Below are 25,666 nucleotides of genomic sequence, written 5' to 3'. Positions count from 1 at the left end.
GTTTATGTGTCTCATGTGTGTATGTGTGTGTATCATAAAATAAAATAAAAACCCAGGAAAATAAAACAATAATCATACAACTGAAATCTGAGTGAAATCTGAGTACCTGATTATTGAGCCACTTATTTTGAACTGGTTAGCACTTTTTGTATTTAATAGATCAACTCAGATTGAGAGAATTTAGGTTTCGGTTCATTTCCATTTCACTGAGAAGAATCTCTCAGAACCTGTTTTTTGCCTCAGGTTCAGTTCGACTCTGTATCGTGGAGTTGGAAGTAAACTTCTGAATCGGAGTAATGAGAGGACAGAAAATGGAAGCCGACATGCATCTCTGGAGCAGGAGTTGCCTGGTTTGTCTCCTAAACCATGGGTAGCACAAACCATGGCTGGCTGTGACCTCTGGCTTGAGCTAGTGAGGGGCTTAACAGGTGGACTGACCAAACACTTGGTTGAGCTTGCCTGGGAACCCAGCAAAAGAGAGAAAACAGCAGAAGTGCTTCACCAACAATGACCAGTTTGTTGAGGAACAACTATTCCTTATCTCTCCCCATTGTCCCTTTTCTGGTGCAATCCAGTGGGGAAATGCCTTGACTACCAAGCCTGAGGTTGCCGGTTCAAATCCGCGCTGGTATGTTTCCCAAACTATAGGAAACACCTATATCGGGCAGCAGTGATCTAGGAAGATGCTCAAAGGCATCATCTCAGACTGCGTGGGAGATGGCAATGGAAACCCCTCCTGTATTCTACTAAAGACAACCACAGGGCTCTGTGGGCTCCAGGAGTCGACATTGACTCGACGGCACACTTTACCTTTATCAATGAACTGGTCATTGTTGGTGAAGCACTTCCGAGTCTCTCTTTCCAGGAGAGGTTCTACACCCTGTGGTTTCTTCACCCAGGAATGCAGTGCTTAACCTCTTCTTCTCAATTCAGGCATCTTGCAAGGCTCCTGTTACATCACAGTGAACACCATCTGTTTCACCCAAGAAGTCCTCCTCTCAGGGCTTCTCTGCCTCCTGGTAACTTCTCAGCCATAGTGCTTCCAGCTGCCTCCTCTGCTTTAAGCTTCCTTCTGCGCCAACTGGCAGCTTGCCTCTGGAGAACCAGGCCTCTTCTGCTCTCGAGGTTACTATTTTTCTTCTTCTTTACTGCCCTGCCCATCCAAAGTTTGCAAGCAGGCTCTTTTCCCCCACCCCACCTTGGCCAGGTGTGCTTGATGAGCCTGAGAGGTAACTGTTTATTTTATTTTTGCTTAGCTGCCCACCTGTCAGCTGCTTCCAGCCAGGTACCCACCTCACAGGCCTACTCATAGTCATCCTGTTGCAAGGTAGTTGTTCTTTGAATTAAAAGTTCAAGAACCTCAGGTTCTGTCCCGGGGTGTGTTGTAGCTTTGACCTTCTCCCCTACACTCAGTGCTAAGCTCCTCTGTGGAATGCCTGACAAATTCTGGCATGATTTTGTAAACAAAATGGCAACGTTGGGAGCGGATCTCCTTCTGTTTTTCTGCTCTTAATTACTTTAAGTGGACTTGATGTTAATGCCTCCATACACTTTCCTGGAGGGCGTGCAGTTAAAATTGGGGGTGGGGTAGGTACATGTTCTCCCTTAATCAGGAAATGCCATTTTGTGTGTGGGGAACAGCAAATCTGAGAGCTGCAGAGAGCCCAAAGGGAAATTCGGATTGTGATTCAATGTGAAATGTTTATGTTGGGGAAGAGAGAGAAATGATATGGCAAGCCGGTTTGGCTTTCAGAAGGCAATGGCTAATCATATAAACATGCCACTCTGTATATTCTATACTTGCATGCTGCTTAAAAAAAAAAAAAAGATGTACTGTCTCATTCCTTGATTTTATGTACTTACTTATTTAGTGGAATTGATTCATACCCTAGCTCTCTTCAGACATTATGCAAAAGGCACGCTACATGGGTAGAGCATCTAAAACGCGGCTTGAAGTCCCGCCTCGGCCCCATCAGTCATCCCTCTCAGTTCCCTGCTCGTGGTTAAAGTGGCATTTGTCTGAAGAGGTGAACACCACATGCATAATGGCGGGTTCTTCTGTGATTGGGAGGCATGGGTGAATACGAATTGCCTCCCCAAATGACCATACAAAGAAACTTCTGGGAGCTGGGAACAAGTTCATTTATTTCCTCTTTTCTTTTCTTTTTAAAAGGCTGCCACAAATGGCATAGGTATGTGTAGGAAGGTAGGCTGGCAGTTTTGTCGTGGTGGTTGTTAGTAAATTTTGCGGTGTTATTTATGAGGTCCAGGTAGAGAATATCTGCGGATTTTGAGATGAGAAAGGAGAGAAAAGACAGTAGCTGAAAACAGGAGATATGGGGGAGACGGCGGGGGCAGGATCAATAAGAGAGACGGCCCCTTTGGCATGGTGTATAGAGAGAGTGTTAGACTAGGGCCAGGGAGACTCATGTTCAAATCCCCACACAGCCATGAGGCTCACTGAGTGACCTGGGCTAATCTCAATTTCTCAGTCTAACCTCCTTCACAGGTTTGTTGTGAGGATAAAACAGGCAAGGGGAGATCCGGGTGCCATCCTGAACTCCTTCGAGGTAGGCTGGGATAGAATGTAAGGGATTGGAAATATTTTAAATGGAATGAACAGGTTTCATTTTATGTGTATAAGTACTCTCAGTTTGTCTCATTTAAAATAGGTTGCTTTTCATTTTCGATAGTAATCTGATGCATTCCAGATATCTTCTAAAAATATTTTATTTTAATAATTATTTATATGAATGTATGCAATTTATCTTTTGTTGTGCCACTGAAAAAGAAGTTTATCAAAGGGCACTGGACCTTTCCAGTAATATATCTATATCTCCATATATGTATATCTATATCGATATATTCCGGTCCACCTAGAGGTTGTATTGTCACTTCTTTGGTTCTTGTCTTTCTTCTTCTTCCAGAAGGAAGGTGGGAGCCAGGGACTTGAGCAAAGACTGTGTTGGTTAGCCATATGAAGTTTATTCTTTTCCTTCCTACTGTAGAAAATTCCTTCCTACTGTGAATTTTATATGAAATTTTCCCAACTGTGATGTATATACTTCTTAGGAATCAATGAGTATAAAAGACATTCAGAATTAAGCTCCTGGGGCTGGATGCAGGTCTTGACATCGCTGTTTTTTTGTCAAGTGACCTGAAGGATGGCAAAAAACAAACAAATCCAACAACCCTTCCATTTAAGTTAAAGCAAGCATGTGTAAAATAAATGTGTTAAATGGATAGATTCTGCTATGTTAATATAGAATGACTAGGGGAAAGACATCCGGATTAATACTACTTGCACAGTACCGGAGAGAGGGACGATTTTTCTACTATCTCCCCTTCCTTCTGTGGCCTGCTGTGCATCCCGAAAATATGCCCCTGGAGGCCTGCGACCCTTAGGGGCATTTTCTGGGAGGCACAATGGGCTGCAGAGGGAAAGGGAAATAATTGGAAATTGCTTTGGCCAGTAGTGTGTGTGCTGTATTCCTCAGGATGTCAGCCAGTGGGAAAAGAAGTTAATAACAGATGCTAATCAGTCTCATTCCTGATTGGCTTGGGGGAAGCACACACAGCAAGGCAAATACAAGGTTCTCAAACCACATGCAAACAGGGAGGGGATTTAGGAGTTAGAAAGTGCTTAACCCATCTCCCACACCACCAGTTTTCCTTTGCAAATCACCCTCAGGTTTGTTGATTCGTTTTTAAGAAGTTCTGTCCCTCTTTACCTTCCAAAAGAAATCCAAGCAGCTAACAACAATAATACAAAATTATAACCATCACAACTTATCAACATCAAATCAAGTTTGAAAATTTCATCTCCCCCCCAGCCATTCACAACAGATGTAAGTCCATCTAGAACAAATATTGACATAGTGTTGTGGGGCATTTACAGGAGAGAATCAGTAGATGCAGGAGGGTTTAACCATTCTTTTTCCCCTCCTGTCAGTTCTCTCCTTCAAATTCTACCTCCCATCCACATTATCTCAGTAAATGCAGGTTTGGGAACATTCATTTGCCAGTGTTATACGTGTCTGACCCAACCTGCAAAAGCCAACCCAAGTCACAGATCTTGTTGAATCTCTGCTGGATGCCTTGCCTTGGTGTCTGGTAGATCTCCAGAGTAAGGGACCTCTACAGCCACGAGGCCACTGATAATGCTCCGACATGTGCCTTGGCTATCCAGATCTGACGAATGGGCAACCTAAACAAGAAGCCACAGCCACTTGTTCTTACTGTTTGTAGTTGGGAATGGGGAGGAGACATCGGACCAAGCCACTGGGCAGCTTCACAAGTATTCATCAAGTAAGGTTGTCTCAATCCGTCAGTTTCCGGGGAGTGTGTGCCCCTGATGCGAGCTGCAAACTCAGTGCATTTTGTGGCTTCTGAGTCAAGAAATGTCAGGCTTCTGAATAGCACTTCCCACCGCTACTGTAATCCGTAACCAAGATTTGAAGTTGGGTGACAGATGTTGGGTGGCTGAGGGAAGTGCTACTCTGAAGCCTGACATTTCTGGGCTCAGAGGTCAAGAAATGCACTGAACTTGTTGTGTGCACTGAGAGCTTGCACTCCCCAGGAACCAGTGGTTTGTGCCATCTTCGTTGCCACTGTTACATGTGAAGCCACCCACTGAGACTTTTCTGGGTCAAAACCAGCCCCCGCCCCCGATGCTAGCAGTGCTAGGGATCAAACAACAAGAACAGGAAACATGGTAGTCAGTGCCATGCAGTAAACATGGCAGTCAGATACAGTTTCTAATTTTCAAAATTCTCCTCAGCAGAGAAGCAAACCCCCCAAAGATGACTTTTCTCATTACTCACCACAGCCATGCACCTCTTTGGCCTAAACTGGCACCTGCAGCCGATGGAAGGGCAGATGTATGAGATCACGGAAGACACAGCCAGCAGTTGGCCAGTGCCAACGGACGTCTCCTTATATTCCTCAGGGGGCACAGGGTTAGAGTTACCTGACAGGAAAGGCAAAGGAGCCGGCGAAGGTACGGTTGGTGTCTTGTCCTTGTTGTGAGTCCTCTGTGTCTGAATTCCGTGACATCCACCCTCATAATTTCATCAGCTTCCAAAGAACCACCCTTTCCTCTTACGCCGCACATCCTGGTATTTTCCCACTTTTTCATTCAAGAGTCAGTAGCTGTCAATTTATCATTTCCACCTGTCTTTTTTTCAGTGTTACCTGAACGTCCTGAAGTTTACATTATCATACAGTGATGCATCCAGAGCCATACTTAAAAGGGAAATTTTAAGTATGGATTATTTTACTCAGAGGCCTTCAGGAAAGCCTTAAAAACCCATCTTTTTAGCCTGGCTTTTAATGATATCTAGTTTTAATTTTAATCTGGTTTTAATGTTTTCTGATTTTAATGTAAATCACCCTGATCCACTTTAGGAACAGCGGTATACAATTTGAATGAATGACTAAATAAATATATATATCTAGTCATGTGCTGTATGATATTTCTCCATCAAAACTCTCCTGTCTTCATTTCCTTTCTCAGAAATGTTTTGCTGATTAAAATGTTGTTTGAACACTCCTTCTTTTACAGGGCTATGGAACTCTGATAATTCTTGCTTAATCCCTTTGTTGGCATTCAGGTTGTTGCTACTGGAAAATAGTTTAGAACCACTGGAAGCAGGAGCCTCAATATGCTCTCTCCAAATCACTTGCTCTTAAGTACTTCCATTTTGGAAACAAGTTGAATAGCTGGAACATAATTCTCATTTAATTCACATTGCCCAATTTTTGTCTTATGAGAAATTGCCCCAGATTTTCCTGATTTTGCTGTTGATGAAATGCAAATGTTATATTATTCCTCTGACTTGTGAACCAGATCCAATATTTCCTTTGGATTCTTATATTCTCATATAAATTTGATATCCATAATTCAGCTTTAAGGGAAGCTTCACACAACACGCAGCAAGTACGGTGGCCACTCCTACACAAACCACAGGTGCCATGCATTTCGTACTGAAAATTTCGGTTTCTGAGCAGCACTTCCCTCCACCAGCCAACTTCTGTAACCAAGATTTGAAGATGGGTGGCGGATGTTCAGGTAGCAGGGGAAGTGCCGCTTGGGAACCCTACATTTCTAAGCTCACACAGCATGAAATGTGTGGCACTTGCAGCTTGTACTGGGAGGGCATACTCACTGGGTTGTCTATAGCAGGGTTCCTCAACGTGTGGGTCCCCAGATGTTATTGGACTTCAACTCCCATAATCCCCAGCCCCAGTGGCCTTTGGTTGGGAATTATGGGAATTGAAGTCCAATTACATCTGGGGACCCACACGTTGAGAATCCCTGTCTATAGCATAGACCCAGCTCAAAGCATGAAAATACATAGCACTTATGACCAAAGGCGTGATATTAAATGCATAGCCATACTTACAAATTGAAATAGAAGAGTCAATGAGGTGCCTGAATGGATATCTAAATTTCCAACTTTTTATCCTATAACGTCTCATGAGCAAATAGAAAATTCTAACGAAGAGAAATGCATCATCTCCAATCCTCTCAATATAAAACTTGTTCTCACATAGACATCTTCCTTTGTTCTATTGTTACTTTAACTCAGATTTGTGATTAACCCATCTATTTATTTGTTTCTTGTTTATCCATCATATTTTAATACCGCCTGATCTGTACATCTCTAGGCAGTGTACAAAATTTAAAACAATATAAAAAAGTAAAAAAATTAAAATTCTACAAAACACAATAAAAACAGGCTAATTTAAAAAGTTACTAAAACAAATTATTAAAATTAATTCAAGTTAAAACCTGTGAGAACAGGTACATCTTGAGGGTCTTCCTGAAAACAAACAGAGAAGTAGATGCTCTTATTTCAACAAGGAGTATATTCCAAAACCCCACGACAGCCACAGAAAAAGCCTATTCCTCAGTCATCAGCAAACAAGTCAGCAGCAAGCAAATCCGGACCTCTCCAGAAGGTTGTACTAGATCTTCAGTTTTCATGTAGACTTCCATTCCTTCTCTAATCCTTATGTTTGAGGAGCAGAGCAAACCTAAATTAGCTAAACTGAATTAACTTTACAAAATCTGCAAACATCCTGAAACACAAACGTGAAGTATCAGGTGAAGTTATACATAAATGGGTCATCATATTCTAGGCCAGAGTTGAATCAAATGAAATAAGGGGTAATAACAAATATCAAAGGCAAGGGAACATTGCTACCTCTTAGTATTATCCCCATCTATATATATATTTCTCCTGGGTGTGCCCAGGAAAAATGCGTCCTGGCAGCCCAGCTGATTAGCTGGGCTCCGGAGGCGCCTGATTGGCTGGCAAACCAAGGAGGAGGAGAATTGGCCGGCCCACGCTGGCAGGCCTGGCCTGGTGACCAGTGGTGGCCACAGACTCTCCCTGCGTCGACATCTACCTCTTCTCTTCGAGTTTCTCTGATACCAACTAGAAGAAGAGCCAGACCCAGCAGCTCCCTTCCACTCCTCCCTTCCCAACCCAATTTTTCTGATAGAAGGAATAGAAGGAGAGCCACCTGGATCCAGTTCACGCTGGATTTACAGGGGAAGGGGCCGATGCACTTTTCTGCTGGGGGGGGGATCCCTCTTGCATACCACCGCTTGCCCACCATGCCGTCCAAGAAGTACTGAGCTAGAAGGAGAGAGGCAGGTGGGGGGGGGGAGACAGAGTGAGCGAGTGAGGCACGGGTGGGGGGAAGAGACAGAGAGAGCGAGAGAGGCGTGCGGGGAGGGGAGAGACAGAGAGAGAGAGAGAGAGGCGCGGGGAGGGGGAGACAGCGCGTGCGAGAGACACGAGGGGGGAGAGACAGCGCGTGAGAGAGGCGCGCGGGGAAGGGGAGACAGAGCAAGAGAGAGAGGCCTCTGTGCATGCATGGAGGCCATTTGCATGCCCATTTGCTTTTTTAAAGCCAAATTCTGGGTTACGGACCCTATTTCACACGAGTATACCCCCCCACCCCACGTTCTGGCAACAGTGCCAGCAGCCACCACTGTAGAGGTAGGATCAGAGGATAGACCAATGAATGGGTGGTGAGTAGTGGTGTGCACGGAACCACTGCAGCGTGGTCCGGCACTGAGCGGGGATCTACATTTAAGGGTGGGGGGGGTAGAACTTACCCCTCCCGCCTCCCTTCCCCCTCCGGCGCTGCATTTAAGATCGAAGTTTTGGGGGCAGCAGCGTTCCTCCCTGCCGCCCCTGCCCCCGTCGTTGCCCGGAAGTCGAGTACCACAACGGGCACATGCATGCTCGTAAGTTCTCCCCCCCCCCGCCCTTAAAGGCTCGTAAGTTCTCCCCTCAGTGCCGGACCGCCAGACTGGTCTGGTTCCGAACCGGTTCAGAGGCCTCCAACATGGCCTCCGAACCGGTTCGTGCACATCCTTAGTGGTGAGTGGGTTTCTCACCATTCTATACCTGACTTGTGCTAGCACTGCTACTGCCAGGAACTGACTAGGCTGAAGTGGGGCATCTTGGGTTCTGTGAACAGCTGTCACCCTGTGGCAAGGTGCCCAAACAGCAGCCTGGGATTATCGTATGAGTTTAAAAGGCTCCCAGACTATGGACTGGCCCCACCCACCAGGTTTTTAATTGAATACGTCTGAACAGGAAGGATCAAAAAGGGCCTCCTGTTTGCATTGGGACTTTGCCTGAGCAACAGGGTCTCCCTGGCTCTGGTGTATTCCGGTCTCTGACTCCTGGCTTGTCACTTCAGTCCTGCCTTCTGGCTTGACTCCTCAGCCCTAGTGCCTGGCTTACCTTACAGTCCTGACTTCTGAGTTCCTGTCTATTGCTGCCCATGGTCCAGTCCTTCCACTTTGCTTAGGCCACAGATAAGTCCCAGCTGGGAACGGCGTGGAGGCTTTGTCAGCCCCAGACCTGGCCCAGCTTTAGCCGTCACTGCAAGTACAGGTGTAATCTTGGCAAGCCATGATGCATGCCTTGTGAGCAAGGACCCACTTGGGAGATCCATTGTGGAAGCAGCCACATCATAGGAAGCAGCATCAGCACAGTCACCTCTACCCCAACTGTCCTCACCTTGCTGGAGAAGTTTAATGGCAAACCTAAGAGGCTGTGAAGGCTCCTCAGTTGATGCCAGTTACTCATTTAGATGTGCCCCCAGGCTTACGCCACAAAATACAGTCAAGTACAGTATGTCTTATGGTGAACCTGTTCTTGGGAGCTGACATAGCATGGTCTTCCCATTACTGGAAGCAGACGTTGCAATACCAGAGATAGGTATTGCCTTTGACTAGCCTCTGGCAAGCTTTTAAAAAGCGGGTCTCACTGATCGTGAGACCTGGCTCCTAGACCACTTTCAGACAATCATGCTCCTAAAACCTCATTAAGTCCGGTAGGCATTTGTAGGCTAGGATGTACTGAAATTGATCACAATGTCTGATCACACCAATCTCAGCATATTCTAACCTACTTGCTTCAGGGAACATGAGATACTAACCCAAGGGTTGCCATTGTTTTCAGATCTCGGGTTCCCTGAAGCAGGTAGGTTAGAATATGCTGAAATTGTTGGTTTCAGATGTCATGACTGATCTTGACATATCCTCACCTACAAAGAAAATGAATGGGCACTTGCTTGGAGATCAGAGGGGGGAGGGTGCACTCCTGGATCCGGGGGTTGGGGTGTCCCATGAACCTCGGGTTCTGCATTAAGTCTGAATTCACTCCATTCTTCCGACCATATAACAGAGAGAGCTACGCTGGGTTTCAAGCCCTGGATTCTCTGCTCTTTATATATTTTTATATATTTTGTGGGCGAACCCAGTGGTTCACCGGTGGCTAGCCCACTTAAATACCCTTCTCCTAAAATGAGGTTAGCAGAGCGAGTGCTCTGCTAACTCCGTTTTGGTGATCGTGTACCAGCGTGGCTCCATGGCGACACATGAGTAAATCCCCGACCGGGAGGCTACAGCAAGACTCCTGGTGTCGGGGGTCCTCTCTCTAGAATGCCCTGTGTACTCGCATGGGACATTCTTGAACTTCCGGGAGCCGGGCAGCCCCCACTTCCCACCACCACAACCATCCCCGTAACAGAGCCATTAATCGTGCAGGCAGCCAATCTGGCCGCCCAGGGAGGGCGGAGTGCTTGTTTGCAGGAAGACGAGCCAAACCCTCCTCGGCTCTCCACACTGCTCTTGTAGAGAGCCTCATTTTGTTTTATTATATACATCCTTAAGTAGCTGCTTTAAAGAAACCACCAGAGGATGACCAATCGGATGAATGCAGTCTACTAACCACCAAACATCTATGCGAGATAAAACTCAGCTTGTTGTGAGCTATGGAATCTCTTTCCTCTCAAGATTTAACTGGAGTGATAAGGAAATTAGGTCTCCAGCCAAGATAACTTTTGCATGATTATTTTGAAATAGTTTATCTGCTTACACAACGGAAGGTCATCCTTGCACATTTCCTTTAAGTAAAAGAACTCTCTGAAGACAACTGGTTGCTTTAGAAAAGAAAAGACATAGTCCACAGCCCAGAACAAATATAAGACTGGATCCTTACACCATGGTTTGAAAGTCAGGATCCAGTTTGAAAATGTGCATTTTGTTCCTTTCTGCTCCTTTTTTAATTCCCCCTTTCTTCCTTTGCTTGCTCTAGCTGTAGGTTATCGTTTCACTGTTACAAGTACTAACCATGATTAACACCAACCAGGGTTCCCATCTTAACAAGGATTTGAAACCAGGGAAACAAACCCTGGTTGAGACATAGTCGTTTAGGAAACCTTGTTCTTGACACTCAGAACTAGTCATTCCCAAAATTAGTGTAGAAGAGGATTGTGCGTATGTGCTATGGACCCCTGATGGCCTGAGAGCACAGTGCCAGTGCCAGCCCTAGGAGCACCAGTAATGAAATCATCTCACTCTTCTCCTGGTTTGGAAGGACAGAAAAATCTCCCTCTCTAGTCCCTGGGCTCCATCAGGTCAGGACATTGACTCCCTGAGCCGGGTCTCACAATCAGTGAGACCCGGTTTGTGCAGCTCAGCGGGGAGAGTGGGCTAAGACCGCTCTCCCTGCAGATGATCAGAGCGGGAGCCCTGGGCAGCCGGATCGGCTGCACACACGATTGCTGGCTCCATGATGGAGCCAGCAGGGGCTGGGGGAGCGGGGTCCGATCGGCCCCTGGAAGCTCCAGCATGCCTTGTGCGCATGCACAGGGCATGCTGGTGAGACTTCCAGAGCTGGGAGAAGCCTTTTCGCCTCCCCTCCGGAGATCTCCTCGTGAGTAGCTGCAGCACGGAGCCATGCCACGGCTAATGATCAAAGAAACCGGGTTTGCAGAGCACTCGCTCCACAAACCAGGTTTAAGGGGCGGGCTACTTGAACGTGTTACCCGCTCTAGAACCACCAGGCTTGCAACCAAGCCTGGTGGTTCTCGTGATTGCAGAAAATCGGGCTAGCGGAGGCTAGCCCGATTTTCTGCAGTCGTGTGAATAGCCACCCTACCTTGCAAGGCTGTTTGAGATCTGGGTGCTCTTCCTCCTGGCTTGGAGGAAGAGGAGGGAAAGCGACTTTGCTGGTTCCCAGCTCTGAGATCCAATGCAAAATGTGTTGCAGGTTCCACTTCTAATTCCTAATGCATTAATTATGTGCTGGGTGGGGACACAATAACCTTTCGTGCAAAAGTTAAATCGAGGGATCGTGTAAACCCAAAGTTCTCACCCACAAAGGAGGCTGCATGAATCATTGCTCTGGCCTGCCTGTCCCAACTGGGAGTGACTCCTTTCCTGTCTACCCCTGCTGAAAGTGAATAATTCTGCTGTGGCTCTGGATTGAGCGTGATTGGACCTTTCAATCAGTATATATAGACCGAGCAGAATTATCAGCCCACACTGGAGGCTGCGTGTTGCATTTCTGCGTGAGTTACCGTTCTGGACTTGCCTTCAGTCAAGGACTGCCTGGGTGGAAACAGAGTCATAGATTCTATAAAGAGCTGCCCTGTGTGGGATAGGGATGTGAACAGAACTGGGCCTCCTCCTTTATGGGCCTCCAAACTGGTTCAAAGAACCAGCGGTTCTGCCTGTTCAACGGTGGGGTGTGTGTGTCTAACTTAACCCTCCCGCTGCTTTTCCCCCACCGGCGTCCAAAGCCTATCAAGGTAGCAGCATACCTCCCTGCCGCCCCCTTGCCCCCATTGTCCGGATATGACCGGAAGTCTCCGATCCGCCTGCGCATGCCGACATGTGCATGCTGGAGACTTCCGGTCATATCCAGGCAACGGAGCGACAGACAACGGAGCGACATCTGCTGCCCCGATGGGCCTTGGGGAAAACAGACGCTGGTGGGAGAAAAGTGGCGGGAGGGGTAAGTGCACCCTCCTCCGCTCTTAAAGCCGCACCCCCACTGCCCTTGAGCCTCTCCCACGCGGTTCTGTGCACATCCCTAGTGTGGGCGACGGATGATTTGCCACAGTAGAGGACTCTCAGGCTCTGCCCTGGCTCTGCCCAGCCAGACTAGTCACTGGATCCTTCTACAACAGGAAGGGTTATAAGAACTTCCTGTCTGGACTAGGACTTTTGCATCAGTAACAAGGCCTCCTAGGCTCTAGTATGTTATGGGCTGCATTCTTGGCTTGTTCTCTCAGTTCTGGTTCCTGGCTTCAGTCTGAATCTCAGCTTGCTTCTTGTCACCTGACTTCTGCTTTGATCGCTCAACTCTGACCTTACTTGTTTGTTTGTTGCTACTTTTTTATAATGCCTTTTGTAAAAAAAAATCCTGAAGCAGTTCATAAAAAATATATTAAAAACAATCACAAAATCTATAAAAATTAAAAAGACACAGCAGAGAGAGAGAGAGAGAGAGAGAGAGAGCGCGCACATCCTTTAAAGGACAAAGTCCTGAGTGAACCAGCAAGACTTTACTGCCTCGTAAAGGCAGCAAGGGAAACTAAAGAGTGGATGTCCACTGGGAAAGCATTCCAGAGCCTGGGGGCAATGACTGAGAAGGCTCTGTCCTATGTGCATGGCAATCGAGCCTCCCTCAACATCAGCACACAGAGCAGGAGTCGTCTGATTATCTTCTCAGGCAGACAGAAGCCAATGGGAGCAGGCAATCCTTCCCGTTGATACCCAGGCTTCTGACTTAAGCTCTGTCTTAAGCTCTGACTTAAGCTCTGACTCCTGGCTTCCATCCTGGTGCTGGCTCCTGATTTGTCTCCTCAGTCCTAGTTGCATAAGACCAGCCCTGCTGGATCAGGCCCAAGGCCCATCTAGTCCAGCATCCCGTTTTCACACAGTAGCCCACCAGATGCCACTGGAAGCCTACAGGCAGAAGTTGAGGGCATGCCCCCCTGCAACTGGTATTCAGAGGCATCCTGTGTCTGTGACTGGAGGTGGCCTATAGGCCTCCGATTAGTAGCCGTTGATAGACCTCTCCTCCATGAAGCTATCCAACCCCTCTTAAAGCCATCCAGGTCGTTGGCTGTCACCACATCTGCGTTGTGTGAAAAAGTATCTCCTTTTGTTGGTCCTAAATTTCCAGGCAATCAATTTCATGGGATGACCCTGGTTCTAGTGTTATGTGAGTGGAGAAATTTCTCTCTGCCCACTTTCTCCACACCATGCCGATGGTTGATCATATGCATGATCATATTGATCATATGCAAAGTCAGAATTAGTTCCCCCAGTTTTGACTTTGGACTCTAAATTCTTCTGTGATTTTGACCTATGCCCAATGTTGATACCTTCTTGCAGTCAGAGGCACACAAGATCAGAAACTCACTCAGACATTATAGGGCATGGGCTCCTCTACGGGCAGGTGCTTCTTACATACAGTATTCTACAAGTTTAAAAAGTTGGTTGCAAGAGTAAAGTATGCCTCCCATTTTGTCTCAGAAAAGTATGTTTCAGCAATCAGAAGGTTAGGACAGATGTTCCCAACCTGGGTCGGCAGATATTGTTGGACTACAAGTCCCATCATTATGGAGAGGAGATCTGGTCTTGTGGTAGCAAGCATGACTTGTCCCCATAGCTAAGCAGGGTCTGCCCTGGTTGCATATGAAAGGGAGACATGATGTGTGAGCACTGCAAGATATTCCCCTCAGGGGATGAAGCCGCTCTGGGAAGAGCAGAAGGTTTCAAGTTCCCTCCCTGGCTTCTCCCAAGATAGGGCTGAGAGAGATTCCTGCCTGCAACCTTGGAGAAGCCACTGCCAGTCTGTGAAGACAATACTGAGCTAGATAGACCAATGGTCTGACTCAGTATATGGCAGTTTCCTATGTTGCTATGTTCCTATTCCTCTGGCCATTGTGGCTGGGGATGATGGGAGTTGTAGTCCAGCAGCATCTGGTGACTCACAGTTGGGCCTGGGTTGAGAAACACAGCTCTGCATTTTTTATACAGCAGCTGCCCTTAGCATTCTGATCTGCGTCCAAGTGACTAGTTCTTTGTTCATGCTTCATACTTGTTCTGAGCCATGACTACAACTCCAAGCAGACGTCTTTTCATTTTACATTCAGACATGCTACACACTGGTTTTAAATAAAGTCACCAAAGTTTCTGACCTGATAGCCCCCAGGGGGAGTTATGCTGACTTGATAACAGATGGAATCACTTAACAATTTAAGTAGACTTTCACTATAAATATATTTATTTATAGTAAATATATTTTACTTTACAGGGGCGGGAATGTGCTACCAGTCATGATCTCGCCACAAAAAATGCATTGTCAAGGCATTTGGCCATTTGAAAAGGCTATGGCTGGAGGAGGCATTTTAATTTCATATTCCCTCAATGCCTTTTATATTTTGAAGGAGCAAAGAAAAAGATAAAGTTCCCACTAAAATGGCATTTGTTCCAGTTATTAGTTTGGTTTCTCTTCCTGAGTGCTCCATTTGGTTTTTTCCATTAGCATCATTCTTTGGGTGAAGCATATAGGAGTTTGCTTTAATGGCCCAGGAAGATGAGAAGGTAGACAGATTTGAATTCCTAAGGATAACAAAAAGCTGACTTGTTGCTCCTGCCCTTTAATTATCCCCTATTAAAGCCAAACACTACTGGATGAAGGCAGCATGTATTATGCAAGTGCCAAGTGTCTTCAGTGATCACGTGAGGCTGCTCAGCAATCATATGCAGGGTGATCAAACACAAAAGAGGACCTAGTTCTAGCAGAGGGAATTTCAGCAGATGAGGCTTTTTCTCTCTCCCTCCCTTGCAATAGAGTGTGTGGAACATCCTGAGAAATATCATTATTATAAGTCCTAGTCTAAGCATGCAGCAGAATGAGGTGGTGGAACTGACTCCACTGATACAGATGGGAGATACAGTTCCACTTTCTAATGCTTCCTCATAACAATACGATAAACTTCCTTGCAAATAGAAAACTAGCACAGCAGACAGTGCTGGACCAGAACCTCTCTTCCTGCAACATTAACTTTCTTCTTGCAGGGAATTTTTAAGATGAGGCTCTTATCACCTCCTGCTGCTGCACGTATAGATCAAGTATTGATGACACTTTTTTGCTTTCCTTAACATTCCTCAAATTCACCTCACAATTTCACATTAGGTAAACTGCAGTGACAACGCCAGTCCCTAATCTTATCAGTTTTGTCTACGCAGGGAGGCATTCTCCATCAGTCACAGACACCATCGGGATATCTCATATTAGAGAGAGAGGCCAGTAGCACCTATGGCACTGCTTGACTAATGATCTGCATTAACATGTTCTGTGGGTCCATGCTAAAAGTGTGCAGAACCTTCCTGATACATTTCATGTGACTGAAATTCTCTCCTGCTTCCCTTGAAATTCCTCAGATGCTTTTTCCATGCAAGAACCTCTGAATTTAGGGCAGTTCTCCTCCCCCTTCATTAGTTGCATCTGCCATGTTGTGTTTGTCCACCATGTGGAAATGCATCACATACCTGCGATCAAACATTCTGTCTGGCTTAGCAATTTTGATATTAAGTATGAAACAGAACCATTCCAGATGGAGCACCAGTGTGTCCCCAAACAGTGCTCATCTACAACCATGGAGGTGATGATTGGCAACAGCATTATAACAACCTAATCCAATATTTCTTTTTCTTTTTCCTGTATCTCAGCAGGAAAGCCCAGTAGTTTCTTTCCAGAAGACAGTTTTATAGACACTGGAGAGATTGACGTTGGCAGGCGAGCCACTCAGAAGATCCCTCCCGGTATCTTTTGGAGATCTCAGGTGTTCATTGATCACTCAGTGCATCTGAAATTCAATGTTTCGTTGGGGAAGTCTGCTCTGGTCGGGATCTATGGAAGAAAAGGCCTCCCTCCTTCACACACACAGGTAAGGGGAACATTGTCATCGTGGGGCATTTTACTCCAAAATGATGATCCCAGAGAATAATCTTCAGGCGTGTGACACGGTTCTGCTTCTGAAGCTAAGCTAGTCAGAGACTTGTTAGTTGCCTTGATAGAAGACTATATATGAGCCTCCCCAGGGGAGAAAGAGCAGCATACAAGGGTGATACTTTGCCCTGGTAATGCCTTTTGAAACAATGCTTTCAAAAACCTGATCATTTGCTTCCTATTCTGCCAACTAAGGAAAAAGGAGTGAGTGGGTCATAAAACTCCTACTGTGGCTTGCAAGAAGAGGGTAACCAGTGGTAGGAAGGGTCCCACAACATTTGCCAGGCAGGCCTCCTCTGTCCTAACTGCCCAGCTACTGAAGTTGAAATAATCTTTCTGACCATTCTCCACTTCAACAGCTGTGGAATTGTCACCTACACTCATAAGAACATAAGGAAAGCCCGGCTGGATCAGGCCAAAGGTCCATCTAGTCCAGCAACCTTCCTCTCACAGTGGCCAACTAGGTGCACCAGAGAAGCCCACAAATGGGGAAAGCTGGCAACCACGCCCTCCTGTTGGTGTTCCCTTGCCCCTTCCAAGTTGTGGGTTTTGTGCTCTAGAGAAGAAAGATGGGAGGGCACCATATAAAAGAGAAATGAGGGAAGACCTCAAAAGTGCACAGAGCATAATGTCTTGGCCCAACGTGTTACAAATCTTTTGATTCTTACTTGAGGACAACTGAGGAAATGATGGTGTTCTTTCAAGGGATAATCAAAACTATCTTCCACATCATCTCAGAGTATGCATTGGACAGTAAGTTATTCTTCGTGCATTCTGAGGCCTCCTCTCTTTGTTCCAAACATGGAGCGCTGAACTGAAATGTCTGCTGCTGCAATTGTGTAATGCATTTGCAGGTGGCACGATTGGGTTTGGGAGGACATAAAGGTACAAGGGAATATGGAGGTCTTACCATCAGTGTTGATGCTCCTCTGGCCAGCAGGTGCAAAAAGGTGAGTTTGGGAGCCGATTCAAGGCATCTTTCAACCCACACCCTCCAAATTTTCAAGCCCCAAGTTTTCTCAGAAGAACTTTTTGTTCAACCCTAGAGGGACGTGCTCTTAATTGTGGTGTTGTTGTTTTTACTTGCCTACTTTTTAATCTCTATACTTTGTGTTTCAGTTTGACTTTGTGGAATTACTTGATGGAAGGAGGCTACTTAATCAGGAGGCCAGGAGCCTAGAAGGCCCTCAGAGACAACATAAGGGCTTTGTGCCATTGGCCAGTCACGAGACAGGATTTATTCAGTATTTGGATTCGGGGATGTGGCACCTTGCCTTCTACAATGATGGGAAAGAGTCCGAGGTTGTCTCGTTTCTCACCACTGCGGTCGGTAAGGACGTAAAATATTGTTTGCTGCAGGGGAGGGTGGATAATTTGGTCTTTTCAGGAAATGTTAGTGCTGGTTGTCATCTTGACTAAACCTGCATGCCTGCAAGCAAAGGAAGTGCAGTGGCTCCAGTCACATTTCAGCAGTGCAGATGCTTGCATGCTGCAATGGGGGGAGGATATTTGCCAATCTCCCTTTCCCCTGGAAGTGCTCTGTACCATCTGAAATTATGTCCCTGAGGGTCACATAACCCTCAGGGACATTCAGGCTTGTATCCAGGCTGCTGAATAGGGAAGCGTACAAATCAGATTTTGCTGTTTGTTTCAAGCTCAAAACGAATCGCAAAATCCTCAAATTGATTAGTCACAACAGCAGCCAAAGCTAGCTGTTTCAATGAATCAGCCTTGAAACACTCGAAACGTTTCTAGTGTGTTGACTGCCATTTTGAGGCCTGTTTTTCTGTGGAGAGCTGGTCTTCCAGTTGGGGTCAGTGGGTAGACCAGTCATCCGAGGAGGGCCAATGTGCCAAGTGCGGAGCAGAGGGCTGGTTTACCCTCTGACCCCAATCAGTAGACCAACTCTCCCTGGAAAAACAGGCCTCAAAATGGCGCTTGAAGCACTCAAAGTGTTTCTAATCAAAGCAGGTCTGTTTTGTTTCACACTCAAAACAGGCACTTTATTTTGAGAGCGTTTTGTTTTGAGCTCGAAGCATTCTAAATGGCCCATTTAGAGCTTGAATCAATTTGAGCTTGAATCGATTTGCACATCTCTACTGCTGAAGCAAGACTGTAGCCACTACATGCATGCTTCTTTTACTTGCATGTGTGCAGCCTCAGTCAGGATCTCAGCCACTGAGCTTTCATCCTTTTTTGACTTACACCAAACCAATTTAAACTGTGGTTTGAGGCTTTATAGCTATCTTCCTTCTGATGTCCTCAGTGTTGTCTCTTTGGCAGCTTTTCAGAAGGGATGTAAAATTCACCTCTTCCGATTGGCATTCAGGACAACAGTGTCATTTATCCATTATGATGGCTATCGCTTTTCCCCATGATTGATTTGATTCAGTTGAAATTATTCTGCTTTGAATTGTGCACGAGCTTGAGTGCAAGAATGGTGGATTATACGTGGTTTTAATAAATAATAACAATGTTTCTCACAATGTTGCCATTCTGACTCAAATTATATGTGTACAAGCTTCAGAAAGACCATAGCCACTGTTTTCCAGGTTGGGATTGGCCACACATTACAAGTGTAACAAGAGTCCTACCAGATTAGACCAAATCCCAGCTTCCTGTTTCCCACAGTGGACCTAGTGCCTTCCCTCCTCCTCCTCTCCTCCTCCTTGGTATGCAAGAGGAGAGTGAAAACTTCTGCCTTCATTTTCACTTTTGAGTAAACCTTGGTTTAGGAATTCGGGGAACTGTAGTTTCAAAAACAGAAGTTGAAACTTACATTCTCCTCCTCTCACATGTAAACAGAGCCGAGGAGGTGAAGTGCTTGCTAGAACAAGGCTCACAACAGCTCATTTGCTATCATCTAACCATGGTTTAGATATTTGAACCGGTCCAGTGGCTTTCTAGTAGCTACCTTGGGAGGTCATGCCTGATGTGAGGTTTCATCCAGGAATGTCTAAGCTTATAGCTCACAGCCACTGCACTACACAACCTGGCCAACTAGGCTACACGATTTTCTGCTCTGCTGAAAGTTGAGAATGAGGTTTCTGCAAGAGCCATTACTTGTTTTTTTGTGGTTTAAAAAACCCTACAAAATATCAGGAGACTCTCAAAATCACCCAGGGTGGCCTTTCTTACCGCTCTTTTATATTTTACTGAACCAAGGCAACCATGTTTCTTATCCTCTAATCCATCTTGTTGTAATTCACAGACCCTCCCATAAAAATTAACACTTAACATTCTTCTAACCACAATGATTATTTAATGGTCTAATTTTTTTCCTTGACTGCAAAACGACGGCTCATTCCGAGTTGCCATTAATCCTTCTCCCCAAAGAGGCCTTGGCGTTGAGTCTCAGCTGTCTGCAGTACTTACCTGAGAGCTATTGGCTGTAATTTGTCTTGGCAGGTTAATTAAAAGTTTCGGTCTTATTAAAGCAAAGTCATTAAGCTGCAATGTACTTTTTCTTTTTTGTACCTTGAAAGTTTATTTAATCAGCAACTGAAATGCAATGGTCATATTCTGCTTTCCGATGGAAGCATTGGAAGTTAAACAGACCTTTGCTGTCGGAAATACACTCACTAATGCATGTGCGCTAAAATACACGGGTGCTCAAGCCCGTTCATCATTTAGTAGCTCAAAAAATAATTACATTTTAATTTGCCAAGTGGTAATCTGACCCTATGGAATGCAGTTTTATTTTGCACTTCCTTTGCAGTAGATGTTTGGAAGTGAGGCCAGAGTTTACCTATGCACCGCATCCCTCTCCCCAAAGGACTCTCCAAGGTCTTTTCATACAAAGGCTCCTCTTGAAGAGCATTATTCTCTTTTTTTCTTGTTAAGACATAGTTTCACATCCAGTACCCATGGAACTTCTGGATGTGCTGCATCCCCCATGCATTTCAACTGAAAATGCATTTCGTACTTGCAGCACTTCGTGTGTCTACATAAGAACAGCCCTGCTGGATAAGGCCCATCTAGTCCAGCATCCTGTTTCACACAGGAGCCCACCAGATGCTGCTGGAAGCCTATGAGCAGGAGTTGAGGGTGTGCCCTCACTCCTGCTGTGACTCCCCTGCAACTGGTACTCAGAGGCATCCTGCCTTTGAGGCTGGAGGTGGCCTATAGCCCTCCGACTAGTAGCCGATGATAGACCTCTCCTCCATGAAGTTATCTAAGCCCCTCTTAAAGCCATCCAGGTTGTTGGCTGTCACCACATCTTGTGGCAGAGAGTTCCACAAGTTGATTATGCATTGTGTGAAAAAGTACTTCAGTTTCTTGGTCCTAAATTTCCTGGCAATCAGTTTCATGGGATGACCCCTGGTTCTAGTGTTATGGGAGAGGGAGAAGAATTTCTCTCTATCCACTTTCTCCACTCCATGCATGATTTTATAGACCATGTCTCTTCGCAATCGCCTTTTTTCTAAACTAAATAGCCCCAGGTGTTGTAGCCTTGCCTCATAAGGAAATCAAATGAATGATTGAATAAGAAAGGTGCTCTAGGCCCCTGATAATCTTGGTTGTCCTCTTCTGCACCTTTTCCAGTTCTACAATGTCTTTCTTTAGATGTGGTGACCAGAATTGTACATGGTAATCCAGGTGTGGCCGCACCATAGTTTTGTATAAGGGCATTATAATATGAGCAGTTTTATTTTCAGTCCCCTTCCTAATGATCCCTAGCATGGAATTGGCCTTTTTCACAGCTGCCACACATTGAGTCGACACTTTCAATGAGCTGTCCAACATGACCCCAAGGTCACTCTCCGGGTCAGTCACCGACAGCTCCGATCCCATCCACCTGTACTTGAAGTTGGGGTTCCTCGTCCCAATGTACATGACTTTACACTTGCCAACATTGAACCGCATTTGCCATTTTGTCGCCCACTCCCCCAGTTTGGAGAGATCATTTTGGAGCTCCTCACAATCCGCTCCTCACCAGTCCCAGTACAGATACCCAGTTCTTACTTCCCTCCATTGAGAAAACTTCATTTATCCCTACCCTGTTTCCTGTCCTTCAACCAGTTAGAAATCCACACATGTACTTGTCCCCTTATCCCATGACTGCTAAGTTTTCTCAAGAGTCTTTGATGAGGAACTTTGTCAAAAGCTCTTTGGAAGTCCAGGTAGACTATGTCAACTGGATCACCTTTATCCACACACTCGTTGACACTCTCAAAGAAGTCCAAAAGGTTGGTGAGGCAAGATTTACTTTTGCAGAAGCCATGCTGGTTCTCTCCCAGTAGGGCTTGTTCTTCTATATGCTTTACAGTTTTGTACTTGAGGCTGCTTTCCATCAATTTGCCTGGAATGGTTGTTCCGGTGCCTGTAATTTCCCGGATCGCCCTTGGATCCCTTTTTGAAAAACAGTGGGGCTAGTCCCACGATCAGGCAAAATAGAGCTAGGGGAGCCTAGCCCAATTTTGCCTGATCATGGGAGCCACCAGGCCCGCAGGCGAGCCCGATGGGTCCCAGGCGGTTAACCTACCTAAGTACCCCTCTCCTTAAACTGGGTTTGCGGAGCGAGCACTCTGCAAACCAGTTTTTTTTTAACGTTAGTAGCCGTGGCATGGCTGCGCACTGTGGTTACTCATGAGTAGACCCCCGGAAAGGAGGCGAAAAGCTGCCTCCTGGCTCGACGGGTCTCCCCAGTATGCCCTGCGCACTTGCGCAGGGCATACTGGAGCTTCTGGGGGGCTCGCAGCCCCCGAACTCCCCAGCCCCTGCCGGCTCCGTCATGGAGCCGGCAATCATGTGTGCAGCCAATCTGGCCAATCTGGCTGCCCAGGGCTCCCACTTGCTCGTGTGTGGGGAGAGCAGGCTTAGCCCGCTCTCCCCGCTCAGCTTCGCAAACTGGGTCTCACTGATCGTGAGACCTGGCTCAGTGTCACATTTGCTACTTTCCAGTCCTCCGGTACAGAGCCTGATTGCAGGGATAAGTTATATATTTTATCAAGGAGGTCAGCAATTTCACGTTTGAGTTCTTTGAGGACTCTTGGATGGATGCCATCCGGCCCTGGCAATTTGCTAGTTTTCAGTTTTTCCAGACAGTTTAGAACATCATTTCTTGTCACTTCTATCTGACTCAGTTCTTTAGCCTCTATCCCTAAAAAGCTTGGTTCAGGAACAGGTATATGCTGAGTATCCTCTGCCATGAAGACAGACGCAAAGAACTCATTCAGCTTCTCTGCAACCTCTATATCCTCCTTAATAACCCCTTTCACTCCCTCATTGTCTAACGGTAGGGGTGTGTCCGAACCGGTCCAGCGGCCATTCTATAGAATGGCCGAACTGCCGGACCGGTTCTGCCCTGGTTAGTCCGGGTCCGGGTGGGGGGGTATTGCTTTAAGGGCGGGAGGGCTTGCTTACCCCTCCCGCGCCTCTTTGCCCCCGCCAGTGGCCGTAATCTACTGTAAAATTGGGGCGCTGGAAACCAGCCGCCCCAGCCGCCGCCGCTTCCGCCGCGCCCCCCCCCCCCCGCGAGCAGATTAGAGAAAAAAAGGCTACTGTCTACAAGGAAAGGCTACTGCCACCCTGCCCCCCCGCCCCCCCACCCGCCACCCCCCCACGAGTGCTCACCAAGTTAGAAGAACTTAGAGAGGAGCTCGCGAACAGAGCTCCTCTCTTATCGAAGCCTCCGGCCCAACCGGGGCCTTGGGCACGTGCGCACGCGCGCTAGAGCTCTTTATCCTATAGAGCTTTTGCCGGAGGCCCGGTCTACCCGCCGGGAAGAAGCCGGGTAGACCGGGCCTCCGATCGCTGGAGGCCCGGTCTACCCGCCGGGAGGAAGCCGGGTAGACCGGGCCTCCGGCGATCGGAGGCCCGGTCTACCCGGCTTCTTCCCGGCGGGTAGACCGGGCCTCCGGCAAAAGCTCTATAGGATAAAGAGCTCTAGCGCCCGTGCACACGCGCCCAAGGCCCCAGTTGGGCCGGAGGCTTCGATAAGAGAGGAGCTCTGTTCGCGAGCTCCTCTCTAAGTTCTTCTAACTTGGTGAGCACTCGTGGGGGGGTGGGGGGGCGGCAGGGCGGCAGTAGCCTTTCCTTGTAGGCAGTAGCCTTTTTTTCTCTAATCTGCTTGTGGGGGGGGCGGCGGAAGCGACGGCGGCTGGGGCGGCTGGTTTCCAGCGCCCCAATTTTACAGTAGATTACGGCCACTGGCGGGGGCAAAGAGGCGCAGGAGGGGTAAACAAGCCCTCCTCGCCCTAAAAGATAGGCTCCCCTTTGGTGCTGGTCCGGACTGCTCCGGACCATGCACATCACTATCTAACGGTCCAACTGCCTCCCTGGCAGGCTTCCTGCATCTAAAGAAGTTTTTGTTATTTTGATGCTTGATGCTTATCTAAATGTTCCTCAAACTCTCTTTTTGCCTCCTTTATTGTCACCTTACATTCCTTTTGCCAGAGTTTGTGTTCTTTTCTGTTCTCTTCATTTGGACAAGCCTTCCAATTTCGAAAGGAAGTCTTCTTCCCTTGTATGGCTTCCTTGATGGTACCCGTTAGCCATGCTGGCATTCTCTTGGACTTAGTGGTACCTTCCCTCCTTTTGGGTATACAGTACAGTCTAACTGGGCTTCTAGTATTGTGGTTTTAAGTAAACTCCATGCATTCTGCAGTGAAGTGACTCTCCTGATTTTCCCTCTCAGCTTTCTTTTCACCATACTCCTCATTTTGGAGAGGTTTCCTCTTCTGAAATTCGAAATGTCTGTGTTTAACATCCTTGGTGATTCCCTCCCCGCATGTATGCTGAATTTGATGGCACTATGGTCACTGTTCCCTAAAGGGTTGATGACACTGACATCACACACCAGTCCTCCTAGGTTTTCTAGCTTGTTAGATTCTACCCCTTCTTTAACATATAGTGCTACTCCACCTCCAAGGCACCCCTCCCTGTCCTTTCTATAGAGTTTATATCCAGGGATAACGGAGTCCCATTGGTTCTCACTGTTCCACCATGTTTCTGTTATGCCCACTATATCTATTTCTGCGTTAGCAACCAAGCACTCCAGCTCACCCGTCTTGGCTCGGAGGTTTCTGGCATTGGCATATAAGCACCTATACACTGAATCTCTTCCCTGGTGTATGCTATCTTTCTTTGGACTCTTTGACCAGTTGGCACAGCTTTCTGTCTGCTGTTTATGTGGTTCTGCTCTGTGCCCTTCTATTTTATCTGAATCCTTTGCACCCTCTAACTTTAAGGAATGGCATTTGCCAAACTGGATACTGCCCAGCTCCTGTTGGCTATTCGGACTAGAATTGTTATCTCTCTGAAGTCCTCTTGAGATGTTATACCAAAGGCACTCTACTTGAGTAGAGTGTCTAAAACGGGGCTGCAAGTCCCACCTTGGCAACATCAGTCAACCTGGTCAGGGCCACACTCATGGTTAGAGTGGCATTCGTGTTTTCAGATCACTGAAGCAGCGTTCGCCTCTTCAGACGCACGCTGCTCTAACCGTGAGCAGGGCCCTGACAGGGTTGACTGATGGTGGCTGACAAGCTCTGACTTAAAGGCCCCATTTTAGATGCTCTACTCCTGCAGAGTGCTATTTGCATAACGTCTGATTAGGGCTTTAGAGCAAACAGAAAATGCTGCTATTGGTGGAGCTCAAAAAGGATCCAGGACTATGTCTTGAAAGAAAGCAGAGCTCCAAGTGTGCACCGGACCTCCCACATCTAGTTTAGTGTTGGCCTCTCAAGAATCACACTAATAGGAGGTCTAAGGATTCAAACAACCACAAACTTGTTTGAATCCTTAAACTTCCTATTAATAAGATTCTAAGGCAAGCTCAAACTATCATACTTCGGACACATTATGCGAAAACCCAGTTCCCTTGAGAAGTCCATCATGCTGGGAAAAATTGAAGGAAAGATAAGAAGAGGACAGCCAGCAGCAAAGTGGATGGATTTGATTACGACAGCAATGAATGCACCACTGAGAGACTGTAAAGGCCAAGTTGAAGACAGATCATCCTGGAGAGAATCTATCTATGTGGTCACTAAGAGTCGACACTGACTTGATGGCACTCAATCAATCAATCAAAGCCTAAAAGAGACACAAGAGATGGAAATTGAGGCAGGGAAAGACTGGAGAAGAGCATTTGATTATTTCATGTGTGTAGCAAAATCTTGGTTCATAACTTCCTGGCAAATAAGTCTTGGGGAGGGTGTCATTCATCAGAGCACCTCCATCTCTTGGCCTGCTCCCGCCCTGCTTCTCTGCATGGGGAGATGGACGGGGATGGACAGCCAGAGAGATCTGCTGCCTTTCTCCAGCTAGCCTTGACTGGGGATTTGTCATGGTGCATATAATGGCCAACTTGAAGAAAG

The 25,666-nt window shown here is 46.7% G+C and overlaps 1 protein-coding gene across 10 annotated transcripts in view; it reads left to right on the top strand.

Moving 5' to 3' along the window:
- Window positions 1-25,666, top strand: part of TENM4 (teneurin transmembrane protein 4) — a 1,105,140-nt gene that overhangs the window by 920,564 nt on the left and 158,910 nt on the right. For all 10 annotated transcript variants that reach the window (XM_053305915.1, XM_053305917.1, XM_053305913.1 and 7 more), the window contains 3 exons: window positions 4,829-4,999; window positions 16,067-16,284; window positions 17,466-17,676. In XM_053305915.1, the coding sequence (XP_053161890.1) occupies window positions 4,829-4,999; window positions 16,067-16,284; window positions 17,466-17,676 (600 nt within the window). The remainder of the gene's footprint in view (window positions 1-4,828; window positions 5,000-16,066; window positions 16,285-17,465; window positions 17,677-25,666) is intronic.

Source organism: Hemicordylus capensis, chromosome 3, assembly GCF_027244095.1.
Source record: "Hemicordylus capensis ecotype Gifberg chromosome 3, rHemCap1.1.pri, whole genome shotgun sequence".
In the NCBI taxonomy this organism is placed as follows: Eukaryota; Metazoa; Chordata; class Lepidosauria; order Squamata; family Cordylidae; genus Hemicordylus; species Hemicordylus capensis.
The sequence above is the reverse complement of the archived record's forward strand: the minus strand, read 5'-3'. Positions and strand labels throughout refer to the sequence as shown.